Source organism: Capsella rubella, unplaced genomic scaffold (assembly GCF_000375325.1).
Source record: "Capsella rubella cultivar Monte Gargano unplaced genomic scaffold, Caprub1_0 scaffold_5, whole genome shotgun sequence".
Taxonomy (NCBI): domain Eukaryota; kingdom Viridiplantae; phylum Streptophyta; class Magnoliopsida; order Brassicales; family Brassicaceae; genus Capsella; species Capsella rubella.
The window spans coordinates 8,196,530-8,209,024 of record NW_006238919.1 but is presented as its reverse complement, the minus strand read 5'-3'; the positions used below and the strand labels follow the sequence as shown (position 1 = coordinate 8,209,024).

The following is a 12,495-nucleotide window of genomic DNA, read 5'->3' as shown; positions in this document are numbered from 1 at the left end:
AGAGAGAGAGAGAGAGAGAGAGAGAGAGATCACTTCTATAGTTGTATATTATTTATGATTTTTGGACTTACCGACAACTAGTTTATAGCCAAACTGCCTAAAAACTTGGAAGACAAGAGATACGGTGTATAAATCAAACTCATTGTCTCTTATCATCATCATCTGCATAAAACCATGACAACTAAACATGGTCTCTAACTGCGAAAAGATTTCTCCTTCAAAGTGGTAGGAGACACCGAGGCGACAAAGAGTATCAATGAATTTGATGTTCTCTATTGGCCCTTCTTTTGATGAAGCCATTAACATTTCTCTTACGGTTTCCTTTAGTGAACTCACCTTCTCTTCGTTACTCTCACTATCCTACACATCAATAGGTCAATCAAGAGTCAAGACAAGACAAAATTTAGAGTATATATATTCAACTATATATTGTATATCTTATGAACAAATTTGCATAGTATTCAATGAAATGTGACTCTACAAGTATTGGGTACGTACCGGGTCCAGACAAGAAAAAGAGATCAAGGGATCTTCCCAAATATTCACCGGAAAATCAGCTAATGGCCGATCAATTTCTTCAGTATTTATCATCTGCTCTTGCATGCTTAACTTTTTTTGGTTTTTTTTTCTTTTTTATTTATTTCAAAGTGTACTGATATTTACTTACTCTCCATGGCTTTCTTAATATATATATATAGAGGGTGATGATGAGATCATTGGATTAGCCTCTCTCTCTCGCTATTTTCTTTTTTTAGGTCTCTGATTTTCAGCAACCTTTATCATTATTTTGTTATTCAAATGGTGAGTTCTTTTTGTCGGCAAAAAAAAAAAAATGTTGAGTTCTTTTAGACGTGTAAAAATGAGTCATTGATTAAGACTTGTAAGCCTATAATGAACTAAAGCAACGATAACTTTTGTGTCTATATATTGAACGATTCGCTAATATCGCTATTAGTGGAAATTTTATAATAGACAAGTGACATAGAGATTGTGTCCGGTTACTAAAAGAGGAAGATCAATTATTTATATATTTCATCAATCCGTTGATTTAGGCTAAATTGGTGGTGATAATTCTTTGATATTGTGCTATTAAGTATATGATAAAACAAATGTTTATTAGGAGTATTATACATAATCACTATCACCATTAATTTAATTCCTTCTTTTTTAAGTGTGATTTTTTAAAAATAAAAATCATTATATGGTCTTTTTTTTTTTTTTTTTTTTTGTCATCTAAAAATCATTATATGGTCTTGAAGATAAGTTTGGAGTCTGGTGACCTCTCTAACCCACTTATGCAGTTTTATATTCAAGATAAGAGTAAATATTAGAAAGCAATTTTTTTAATTAGGCCAGTTACTCTATTTTCACTTTGCTTTCAAATTTAACATTCTCTTGCATATGTAATTAGTTCACATAAGTATAGGACAATAGAAATGTCAATTATATGACTAAAAGATTAGCATTTTGGATCAAAGTTGTATTTTCCATATAGGACCCATATTTAGATCCAAAGTCAGCTTTAGAACAAATCTTTAATAAGCCTACCATCACAACCCCAACTTTAAAATATCCAACAAAAATGGATCAAAATCTTGATGACAAAAAAAAAGAAGAATAACAAAAACAGATTCATCATACTTATTGCTTCCTTCCTCTTCCTTTCTTCACAGGTTGTGTCTCCATCTGTTCTTTCCCGGTGACTTCAGAAAGATCAACTGCATTATACACCAACAAACCCGGTCGAGTCAGTGAGGAGTCAAACCACATAGCACCATAAAACAAAAGGAGATTTCCTCTCAAGCAAGCATTAAGAGAGATAATATGCATATTCAACCGTGATGTTACATTCTCTCTTTTAAAGATCACAGAAAATAAGATTTACCATCAGGTCCTCTAGCCATCAGGGTGAAGAATATGTTATTCAGTTTCTCCATCTTCTTTGCTTCTTGTGCTTGGTCTGTCTTGAACTTGAGACACTAAGTTTAAGAAAAAGTAGAAATCAAATATATCATATACTTCACACTGAAAGAATACACAGGATGAAACAAGTAGCCTAACAGGGAGAGCTAATTAACCACAGAAGTTGATACAATGTTTAACGTCAAAAAATCCGCCTAGCTCAACGAGTTATAAAGTACTACCACACTTCAGCTAACAACCACAAAACATGCTTCAACATGTACTAAAAACAATTGCTCTGAAAGAGTTAAATAGGTCTGCTTATCTAACTAACCAATCGTCTCCACGCAGGACATGTTTCAATTCATCAAGAAGTAAGAAAACTAAGAATTATAAGCCTATTAGAATTCACATTCACCAACACAAAAACCTAAGTAACCATATAACTACGAGAAAGTACCATGTAACACCAATTCTAGACATCATCATCATGGAACCCTGACTTAACAAGAATTATACCATCAAACCATTAACCATCATTCCACGAATCAGATTATCAACTTCAATAGCAAATATTGAATCCCCTACTATTGAATCCCAAATTGAGAGAAGTATCCATTGTCATATAAGATAAACTCCACGAAGCAGTGAATGATCATAGAGAACAGGACACAAGTCAAAAAAATTACCTCTTTGTTATCAGTAACCTTGAGAACCAACTTGCCGTCACAGTGTCGATACTTCATCACATACCGAGTCTGCACCACACACAATAATCGAATTCAACATTAGAAAAACAAAATTATGAAATCGAAACATATAGATTGCGACCAACAAACACGAGGAGATTCAAATCAATTACCGAGGTTTATCAAAATTCCCAGTAAGAAATCGAGATCCAAATCAAAATAATGAATGAAATCGAGAAGAATTAAAGCAAAAACAAAGAAGATTAACCTACAGATTCGGGATCAGCTCGAAAAAGCTGAACAGATCGATCCACGAACTCGTCCCACGAAGCGATGTAAACCATTTCTATTCAACTGAATTGGCGATTCGATTTGAGGCGATTGAGTTTGTATTGAAATCTCCGGGAGACACTCGACGGAGAAGCTGAGAGAGAGAGAGAGAGAGAGAGAGAGAGAGAGAGAGAGAGAGAGAGAGAGAGAGAGAGAGAGAGAAGGCAAAGAAGACGGCTTCTTTTTAGTTTTGTTTTAAATTGGAGTGATGATCAAACCGGAATAAACCGACAAACCCGTACCGGCTAGTTAGTGTTGAGAATTAAGATTGTAAAGTAAAAACCCTAACCGTTCTTCTTCGAACCTCTGCAATTTGTTTTGTTTCATCCAAATTTGTGAATCTCTGAGTGTTCGTCTTCACCAACATGCTCTCTCGTTTGTTCCTTAGACCTTCGAATCTACGACTCGTAACCCTAGTTTCATCCAAATCAAATTCTCAGATCTTCTCCTCGTTTATTCGTCCTCTTTCCACTAACAGTAGCGGCGGCGGAAATGGTGATGGGAATGGGCGTAATCGGAATGATGCTCCGTGGAGTTTTACTGGAGTAAACGATGACAAGTCCGGACCTTTCACTTCCGATGATTCTTGGGGTTCTTCTGGAGTTGCAGGATCTGGTTCAGCTGGTGAAGAGGGGAAATGGCCGGAGGAGCCTAAGAGATGGAATATAAAGGAGGAAGATGATAAGGTTGTGTTTGATACTGGTGGAGAAATGAGTCAAGGGATTGAAACTGGACGCGAGAGGAGGGGCAATGACTGGGGGGAGACTAAGCGATGGGATATGAAGGACGGAGAGGATAAAGGCGTGTTTGGTGCTGGAAGTGAGGTGGTGAATGGATTTGGAACGAGTGGAGAGGTGAAATCTAATGAATCGGTAGGTTCTAAGCCATGGAATTTGAAGGAGGAGGATGAGGGAGTTGTGTTTGACATTGGAGGTGAGGTGCCGTTGAGCTTTGAAAACAGCTTGGAAATGGCGGAGGAAGAGCGTGTGAAGAAGGAATTAATGGAGAAAGAGGAGAAGGAGCTTCTTGAGGTTATCAAGGGTGAGATTGTCTGAATTTGTTTTACTGATTCTGAAGTTTTTATTTTAGAATGCAATGCAACAGTACTTTGGAAATGTGTCTAGATTTGGAATGAAGAGACAAATGGGTAGCGAATTTGATCACATGACTTTCCTTCTTAAGGTTAGATTTAGATTTGAGGATCAGTCAAGTAGCAAAGGTTGTGTAATCAATCTATTGATAGGCATATTTGCTGTATGGAGGATTATGCTGGTTTTTGGAAGAAGCTCGGATGTTTGAGAGTAATGAGCATTTGGGTAGAAGTGGCTAGTTTTGTGCTTATTAACGCTTATGTGTGGTTTCTGTTAATAGTTTATGGCTGATGCGTTTGCTATTAACAATTCTCAGTTTAATGAATTGAAGAATTTGTTATTTTGATCTCACTAGTAATTATTGATTCTGCTGCTAGTAAAACAGGCAGAGTAAGTTTTGCAGTTTGATTGACTTCAAACTTTACTATTCCAGGTCCTGATCGAGCATTTGGAGACCTCATTGCTAAGTCAGGTATAACAGATGAAATGCTAGATAGTTTAATAGCCTTGAAGGATTTCCAAGGGGTCGAAGGATTGCCTCCTCTGACTGAGATTGAAAATCTGCGCCGTGAGAAAAGTTCAAAGAAGTCCTCAAGAGCTGATATAGAACTCCAGATGCAAGAAGACATTGCCAAAGCACGGGTGAGACAGGTCGACGAAACGGGTAGAGCCTATGGAACCGGAAGAAGAAAATGTAGCATTGCCCGTGTTTGGATTCAACCTGGGGAAGGAAAATTTGTTGTTAACGAGAAAGAATTTGATTCCTATTTCCCTATGCTTGATCATCGTGCTGCTCTTCTACGCCCACTTGCTGAAACCAAAACCTTGGGTCGTTGGGATATTAAGTGCACTGTTAAAGGCGGTGGTACCACAGGTAAAAACCCTCCACAATTATCTCATTTCTACTAGTAGTCACTCCGAGCGTGAATCTCTATTTACACTAGCAAGCGTACGCTAGAGGATTATTTCATAAGTTAAGAGAGTAGTCTATTCTAACCGATGTTACTGTGTACTCAAATGTTTGGTTTAAAGGTCAAGTTGGAGCTATTCAATTGGGTATCAGCAGGGCATTGCAAAACTGGGAACCAGATATGCGAACATCACTTCGAGCTGGTAAGCAAAGATACAATGCACAGCTTAGCTTTATAAAAACTGTGTAGTCCTTTCAATGATTTTTAGCAGAGATATGCAACATTTGTCCAAAATGTTTTCTTTTGGTAGCCAGTATGTGTGTCTTCATGTCTGTTGGATTGAATTGTCTTGATCTCGATCTTTTTCATCTTCGATATGTTTCAGCTGGTTTTTTGACAAGAGACTCACGAGTTGTGGAAAGGAAGAAACCTGGAAAAGCCAAGGCAAGAAAGAGTTTCCAATGGGTCAAACGTTAAATCCAAAAAGCGTACGATAGCTTCCTTTTTTTTTTTTTTTGTCTCTGTCATTTTCATTGGTTCATCTACACTTATACCGGGTTTAGAAGAATCACCGGCAAATAACTTGTTCTTTTGGTTCGATCCCTTAGTTATCTTCTTGTACCAACACATTCTTGGAAACTTGAGTTTCTTTGGTTTATGAGTCGGACACATATTTTTGTATTGTTTTGTTCCGACAATATGTCCTACTTCTTCAAAAGATAATGTTCAACTCAATATGAATCATCTTATTAAGTAAAATCTTGATCCTTTTGATCAATCAATGATATACAGTATATCATATCCTCATGTTAAGGAATGTCCAAGTCTCTCTAATCTCTATTATACTATCCCGTTATGGCAAACATGACTTGTGAGTTTGTGTAAAGACTTTCCATAAAAAGGGGCAATGGATATAAATTTATTCACTTGAAGGTTCTATTTTATATTACGTGCAAGCATCTCATTCATTTTAATTTCTTCACTCCTACTACAAGTACTAACAAAATTAACAATTTTCCCAACAAAATCCTTGGCTATCCTTATTCTAGCAATCGAAGTAACTACTTTAATTTTCCTTAAAATAACATATCACTCGAAGGACTATATAATAAACAAAGTACCTTCTTGTCGTTCTCATTATCTTCTCCCAGCAGTATACATTAAACCAAATAGATTTTGCTTCATCCATCCAAGATATCGAAATGGGCATAAAAGTTTCATCAAAGATCAAAAGGATTCTCGCATCCACAGGTAAAATACCACTGACTTTTTTTTTTATAATCATGTACTTTCTTCTAACACATGATAATTTGTAAACTATTTGATATTTAGCTTCGGGTGATAGTTCAAGTCCCAAAGATGGTGATGCTGTGGATGTCCGAGAAGAATATGCAAACGCCTTTCGTACAGAATCATACAACCAGTTCTGGTCACGTGTAGTACACTTAAGCCGGAAAAAGTCCAAGGTGTCTTCTTCTTCTTCTTCATCACCGATTGAATCATCCTCCACATCAGCTCGTCTCATGTCATATCGCCTCTTCGCACACAATCTCCTAGACCCGGATCCGAATACCATAACCCGGATACTGGATGCATCCCGGGTCGGACGAACCGCACGAACCCTTCTCTCTGATTACTTCTTGGAGACGGCAAACGCTTTCTTGCTTTGCACGCTGCTACTTAAAAACATTCATCGTCTTCGTTCTAAATACGAATCTTTGAAACCCAAATTTCAACCAGAGAATCATAGTTCATTGGCTCTTATAGACCAATTCACGGAGCTATCAAGATGGTTCGACCCGTTTATCTCGTCCGGTTCTCGGATCCAGCTAATCAGATGCGGCTGTTTAGACTTGCTAAAACGGTTAGAGTCCAGCCGAGACAAGACACGATCTAAACTCAAACTCATTAACGGACTAACACACAGCTCAGGGCTTCTCGTTCTGGCTCTAACAACTACATTGATTGTAACCATAGCCTCTCACGCCTTTGCTTTGTTTATAGCCGGTCCGACTCTTTTAACCGGTAGATTCAAACCAGCCGGTCTAAGAAACAAGCTAACAAAAACCACAGCTCGGCTCGACGTGGCTGCTAAAGGAACTTACATCTTAAGCCGTGATATAGACACGATAAGCAGACTAGTGACAAGGATTAACGACGAAGTGGACCATGTTCGAGCAATGGCTGAGTTTTGGGTAGGGAGAGGAGGGTCGGGTCGGGTACGAGGGAGTGAAGAAGTGGCTCGAGAGTTAAAGAGATGTGAAGAAAGCTTCAGTGAAGAACTTGATGAACTTGAAGAACATATCTACTTGTGTTTCATGACTATCAATCGTGCAAGAAATCTTGTTGTTAACGAGATTTTGGATTCCAATGATCCACCACCTTGTTCTTTCGCTCCCATATCCAAAACAAAATTGTAGTCTTTTTTTCTTGTCAATTATTATCATTATTATTATTATATAACAATCCATTACATAATTTTTTTGGAATATTTAGTATATTGTAAGAAAAATGGTAAATGTCTTTTTCATTTACCACCACAAACTTTCCTTTTTTTAATATAATGGAAAAATTTACATTACCGAAAAAAAATATAATGGAAATTCTAACATTTGTCAAAAGAAATCCAAAAATGGCAATTACATGTGTCGGAAAATTAGAAAGAGAGGTCTTTTAACTAATATTTTTAGACGACCATTTTGTTTTTGTGTTAGGAGAGACTCTTCAGACTCATTCATAAAAATTTGAAGTTTTTTTAGCTTTTTTAATATCCTCTTTCGTCCAATTGTAGGTAAATCGGTTGACTCAGAAACACCGAGTCAGCGACTCGTCCGAACCATAAAAAGCGATTCCAATTCGGCGAATCTCACGAGTTCCGCTTTTGTATATATAAAGTCGCTTTTCGGGAATATAGAGAAGAATTGAACAAATGCTTCTTCTTCTACAGAGATAGATAACGAAAAAGAGAGAGAGAGAGAGAGACTGAGAGTCTAAAAGGGGAGAAAAATAAATATGGGCGAAATCGGTGGAGAAGAACTGGTTTTAGATGTGGATGAGACGATCTTCGTCGCGGTGGCGGAAGATGTGGAGAGGAGCAGAACCACCGTGTTATGGGCGGCGCGTAATTTCTCCGGCAAGAAGATTTGCTTGCTTTACGTTCATCGAACTGCTCGTGCTGCCTCCTGGAGTGAGATCTTCTTTTTCTTCTTCTCTTTCTCGTTTTCTAAATTACTTCTTTGTGGTGAATTATGGATTTTGGTATAGATAGATCTGTCTGTTGAATTATAAAACCTAAGATAGAATCGGAATTTTGAAAATTTTCTGGGAGAAGTGTGCATAAAAACTTTCTATATATTGCTCATGAGTCACAGATTTTAAAACTTACGGAGTTTGAGTTGAGATTATCTGTTTGTGTCTTTGATTGCTAAGAATAGAAGTGAAATGTGTAATTGTTTAACATTTACATGATTAGTCGTTTACGAGTTTGGAACAAGTATATAATGGATGATGACTATAATGTGGTCTTAATGTAAAGATTAGATTAACTATGGTGTTTCTGTACATTGTAGAAAACACTGTAAACCGATGGTAGCTTTAGCTGCTATTTATAGTATTTATTTTTGCCCTTTCTCTGTCCATTCCCAAGGATATTAAGACTTGTATACCTGCAGCTCACAAGAAACTTGGTAGCTTTAAAAAGCATGATGTCAAGGTGATCGAGCGCGTTGAGAAACCCAAAGTGGATGAGTTGATGAATTCTTATCTCCACCTCTTATCTGACACTGAGGTATCTGTCTCTCCTTTTTTTTTTCTGGTGTAATGTTAATTGTAATCTCACGCAAGTCATCTGTTAACTGTTTTGGTGCTCAATTTTAATTGAAATAAGCCAACTCACTTTGGATATGATTGTTCATATGATGATATAACCTACTTGGGAAAACCTTGTGTCGCGTTCTTTGGGTCGTCATAAGTCTAGAGCTTTGGCTCTTCAAATTATTAGGCATTCCTAGTCAGAATTGACATAGTTCTTTTTAGGTTCAAACAGGTAAACTTTGCATTGCGGGGCAAAATATCGAGGAAGGTATCGTAGACCTTATTGCTCGGCACAAAATTAAGTGGTTAGTAATGGGAGCGGCATCAGATAAACATTACTCATGGTAAGATATATGATTCTATATTTATATTATATTTTTCAAAACTTTTGACCTCTAAAATTTAAATAATCAGTTTAACTTTGAAATTCCAGGAAGATGACGGATCTAAAGTCCAAGAAAGCTATGTTTGTTTGCAAAAAAGCTCCTGATGCCTGCCATATCTGGTTTCTGTGTAAAGGTTACCTTATTTTTACAAGGTAAGTTCCTTAACCTTTTCCTTTCAAAAGCTGCAGAAAAAGTGCATGAGATGTCTTCAATCCTCGTCTTTCCCATGCTAACTATTAAGATACTCTATTGAAACTTTAATACACTATATTACGTCATTGGACTTTGGTTCTAGGATTCAGTTGGTCTACTACCTTCAATCAACTGCTTCTACTATCAGTTTTTTGTTTTCTACCTATATTCCTTTAGCTAAACGAAACACTCTCAAACGTAGGGCGTCAAATGAGGATAGTAATAACAGACAAACAATGCCGCCCCTGGTACAGCTGGATTCAGATACTGAGACAAGGAAGTCAGAAAAATTGGAATCGTCTTATATGAGGAGAAGATTAAGATATTGGCGTAGCCTCCTGGAACAAGGTAGCGGTTGCCTTGGATTTTGCAAGGTCCCTCTGCATATCATTTCTTTTGTTATCAGGTTTATCTGTCTCTGCGTGTAACTTTATTACAGAATTGTGCAGATGGTGACAAAGACACAGGTCAATTGGAGAGAGGGAGGGTTGAACCAAGACCACCTCCTCATTTTTCTTCAGGTTCAAGTTCTTCCTTTGGAGACCCGGTTGGTCCAGAGCCGGTTAGCCCAGAATTGGTAGACTCAGATACATTAACTACCTCAAATGTTGAGGTAGGAATTTGCTGCATCGTTGATTTTCTACTGATGATACTGGTTTTGCAGTAACGATAAGGCACTGATATTTTAAAACAAAACCACTTACGAATATATTTTTAAAACGAAATGATTTATGAGAGTAATTTTGTCTTTGCAATATATTGAAAGCTCTACTTAAAGTGAACATGATGATGTATACTTTTTCATATGAGCTAGCATTTAATCCACATAGTAATCGGGTAATCCTGCGGATTTTCAGGAAAAAGAGCGTGAAGGGGATGTAGCACGCAAAGTTCATAGGTATGACAAATCCATGCATGATATTGGCCAATCAGAGAGAACAGTCTATGGGGAAGGTGGGAACAAATGGAAAGAAGATGCCAGTACCACGGAGGCTTTATGCAAGGTTATATTTCCATTCATTTCTCAGTTATTAAAGATATGAAGATAAATCTCAAACCATAGCTGCTACTCATGTGGCTAAATCAGTACATCTTGTTACCACATGAAAAAAAAGCTTTACATGAAGAAATATTTCACTGGGGATTTGTAGATTGCTAACACTGGGTACAAAACTTCTTCAGTTGATAGATCCATGTAGGATTCATAAGGGCATTATGTATTTTACCGTAGAGGGCGTTGTATATGTTTATGTCAAGAGTTATGGTTGAATAGTTGATGCCAGTGCTGCAGATTCTTAAGCTGGCACTTTGTCAAACTTGTTTTACTGGTTTTAAATTTTAATATCATACAATCTCACAGGCTAAAGCCATGGAAGGCTTATGCATTAAGGAGTCGAGCCAAAGAAAGAAATTGGAGGAATTTCTGGAAAGAGAAAAGCATGAAGTGAAAATGGTAATAGAGCAGAACAGAGGATTCATGAAAGAACTTCAAATGGTCCAGGGTCAAAATCTTAAGTTAGAGAGCCAGATAAGGAAACTACAAGACTTGGAAAAAGAACATGGTGAGAAATTTGATACAGCTATGGAGCTCTTGAAAAGTTTTAGGCAGAAAAGGGATGAGATCCGTATTGATCATGAGAACGCAGTAAAGGAAGTGAACGCACTAAGAAGACGTGTTAAAGGAAAGACTGGAGAGTCTTCCGGGTCAGAAATACTCGAGTACTCTTTTCTGGAACTCAATGAGGCTACAAACGAATTTGATCCATCCTGGAAACTTGGAGAAGGCAAATACGGAAGTGTCTACAAAGGGAATCTTCAACATCTTCAAGTTGCTGTAAAGATGTTACCCTCATATGGATCCCTGAATCACTTTGAGTTCGAGCGGCGGGTAAAGGACTTTATGTCTTTATTAAGTTAAATCTCAATATATAGATATATGTATACATCTGACAACTTCTGATTATTTTTTGGATTTCAGGTGGAAATTTTAAGCAGGGTCAGGCATCCGAATCTGGTAACACTGATGGGTGCTTGTCCAGAGTCTCGGTCTCTCATTTATCAATATATTCCTAACGGAAGCCTCGAAGACTGCTTTTCATCTGAGAACAACGGTCCTGCACTTTCATGGGAATCTCGGATCAGGATTGCCTCTGAGATATGCTCTGCCCTCCTGTTTCTTCATTCAAACATTCCTTGCATCATTCATGGAAATTTAAAACCGTCTAAGATTCTCCTGGATTCCAATCTCGTCACCAAAATCAACGACTATGGGGTTTCTCAGCTGGTTCCGATTGATGGATTCGACAAAACTGATCCACACGTAGATCCGCATTACTTTGTTTCCAGGGAAATGACGCTGGAATCAGATATATACGCGTTTGGGATCATTCTCCTTCAACTTCTTACCAGAAGACCTGTTTCTGGCATACTGAGAGATGTCAAATGTGCTCTGGAGAACGATAATATCAGTGCAGTTCTAGATAATTCAGCAGGAGAGTGGCCAGTAGCACGAGGCAAAAAGCTAGCTAATATAGCCATCCGTTGCTGTAAGAAAAACCCGATGAATCGACCAGACTTAGCAGTGGTTCTACGGTTTATAGATCGAATGAAGGCACCAGAAGTACCTTCATCAGAAGCACCATACGGGGACCCAAAAGTTCCACGCAAGCCTCCTTCTCATTACCTCTGCCCCATTTTCCAGGTGAGTATGAAATCCTAAACAGAGTTTGAGCAGGGAAGAAGACAAAATTCTAACTTAATGTTTGTTTGGCATCACAGGAACTGATGAAAGATCCACTGATAGCAGCAGATGGGTTCACTTACGAAGCAGAAGCGATTAGAGAATGGTTAGCGAGCGGGCATGATACGTCACCGATGACCAACCTGAAGATGGAAGATTGCAATCTCATACCTAATCACGCTCTTCATCTAGCAATCCAAGATTGGCAAAACCAATGGTGATTTACTTTTGCCTTCTGGCTCAGACACAACTATTGCTCTGCATATTAACTCCCATTATTTTTTAGATTGTCACTTTGTAAAGTTACCCCCCTAAACGTATGGGAAATATATATAAGCCTTACATATATGTCGCAGTTATAATACAAAACTGAAGTTTACTTACTGTAATCATATTTAAAGTTCTAATTTCAGTCTCTTCCTTTTAAATGTTGTTGATACA

General features: G+C 37.7%; 5 protein-coding genes across 7 annotated transcripts in view; 3 read left to right on the top strand and 2 right to left on the bottom strand.

Annotated features, from left to right (window-relative positions):
- Nucleotides 1-642, bottom strand: part of LOC17885964 (alpha-humulene/(-)-(E)-beta-caryophyllene synthase) — a 2,448-nt gene extending 1,806 nt beyond the window's left edge. The window contains exons 1-2 of one of the 2 annotated variants that reach the window (XM_023782921.1): nt 499-642; nt 72-360 (exon numbers count right to left, since the gene is read on the bottom strand). In XM_023782921.1, the coding sequence (XP_023638689.1) occupies nt 72-360; nt 499-603 (394 nt within the window). In that variant the 5' untranslated portion in view covers nt 604-642. The remainder of the gene's footprint in view (nt 1-71; nt 361-498) is intronic. The other variant, XM_006293253.2, reaches the window with a different exon arrangement.
- Nucleotides 643-1,423: 781 nt separating this feature from the next.
- LOC17884919 (signal recognition particle 9 kDa protein) lies at nt 1,424-3,064 on the bottom strand. Its single transcript, XM_006292038.2, has 4 exons — nt 2,864-3,064; nt 2,592-2,660; nt 1,886-1,979; nt 1,424-1,718 (listed from the first exon to the last, which is right to left on the bottom strand). The coding sequence occupies exons 1-4, from the start codon at nt 2,933-2,935 to the stop codon at nt 1,642-1,644; spliced, it is 312 nt and encodes a 103-aa protein (XP_006292100.1). The 5' UTR covers nt 2,936-3,064; the 3' UTR covers nt 1,424-1,641.
- A 163-nt stretch (nt 3,065-3,227) lies between these two features.
- Nucleotides 3,228-5,658, top strand: LOC17885883. The gene is made up of 4 exons (XM_006291116.2): nt 3,228-3,962; nt 4,446-4,886; nt 5,045-5,125; nt 5,309-5,658. Exons 1-4 carry the CDS (start codon nt 3,287-3,289, stop codon nt 5,398-5,400), a joined length of 1,290 nt encoding a protein of 429 aa, XP_006291178.1. The 5' UTR covers nt 3,228-3,286; the 3' UTR covers nt 5,401-5,658.
- Nucleotides 5,659-6,066: 408 nt separating this feature from the next.
- LOC17886168 (UPF0496 protein At3g49070) lies at nt 6,067-7,381 on the top strand. Its single transcript, XM_006291240.2, has 2 exons — nt 6,067-6,174; nt 6,256-7,381. Exons 1-2 carry the CDS (start codon nt 6,126-6,128, stop codon nt 7,341-7,343), a joined length of 1,137 nt encoding a protein of 378 aa, XP_006291302.1. The 5' UTR covers nt 6,067-6,125; the 3' UTR covers nt 7,344-7,381.
- Nucleotides 7,382-7,667: 286 nt separating this feature from the next.
- Nucleotides 7,668-12,461, top strand: LOC17886663 (U-box domain-containing protein 32). Of its 2 annotated transcripts, XM_006293090.2 has the most exons (10): nt 7,668-8,110; nt 8,595-8,710; nt 8,959-9,080; nt 9,170-9,274; nt 9,517-9,662; nt 9,764-9,927; nt 10,172-10,318; nt 10,675-11,202; nt 11,293-12,015; nt 12,093-12,461. In XM_006293090.2, exons 1-10 carry the CDS (start codon nt 7,936-7,938, stop codon nt 12,273-12,275), a joined length of 2,409 nt encoding a protein of 802 aa, XP_006293152.1. In that variant the 5' UTR covers nt 7,668-7,935; the 3' UTR covers nt 12,276-12,461. The 2 variants fall into 2 exon arrangements, with proteins under 2 accessions (XP_006293152.1, XP_023639222.1); XM_023783454.1 differs by lacking the exon at nt 7,668-8,110 and having other exon boundaries at nt 8,624-8,710; nt 8,969-9,080.
- Nucleotides 12,462-12,495: the final 34 nt, after the last annotated feature.

Coding starts and splice junctions, on each gene's coding strand:
- LOC17886168 (XM_006291240.2), top strand. CDS start 6,126: ATGGGCATAAAAGTTTCATCAAAGATCAAAAGGATTCTCGCATCCACA. Junction 6,175..6,255: donor AAGGATTCTCGCATCCACAG/GTAAAATACCAC, acceptor TTTGATATTTAG/CTTCGGGTGATAGTTCAAGT.
- LOC17884919 (XM_006292038.2), bottom strand. CDS start 2,935: ATGGTTTACATCGCTTCGTGGGACGAGTTCGTGGATCGATCTGTTCAG. Junction 2,661..2,863: donor TTCGAGCTGATCCCGAATCT/GTAGGTTAATCT, acceptor TGTGTGGTGCAG/ACTCGGTATGTGATGAAGTA. Junction 1,980..2,591: donor AGGTTACTGATAACAAAGAG/GTAATTTTTTTG, acceptor TCTTAAACTTAG/TGTCTCAAGTTCAAGACAGA.
- LOC17885883 (XM_006291116.2), top strand. CDS start 3,287: ATGCTCTCTCGTTTGTTCCTTAGACCTTCGAATCTACGACTCGTAACC. Junction 4,887..5,044: donor TAAAGGCGGTGGTACCACAG/GTAAAAACCCTC, acceptor TTTGGTTTAAAG/GTCAAGTTGGAGCTATTCAA. Junction 5,126..5,308: donor GCGAACATCACTTCGAGCTG/GTAAGCAAAGAT, acceptor GATATGTTTCAG/CTGGTTTTTTGACAAGAGAC.
- LOC17886663 (XM_006293090.2), top strand. CDS start 7,936: ATGGGCGAAATCGGTGGAGAAGAACTGGTTTTAGATGTGGATGAGACG. Junction 9,081..9,169: donor TCAGATAAACATTACTCATG/GTAAGATATATG, acceptor TTGAAATTCCAG/GAAGATGACGGATCTAAAGT. Junction 11,203..11,292: donor ACTTTGAGTTCGAGCGGCGG/GTAAAGGACTTT, acceptor TTTGGATTTCAG/GTGGAAATTTTAAGCAGGGT.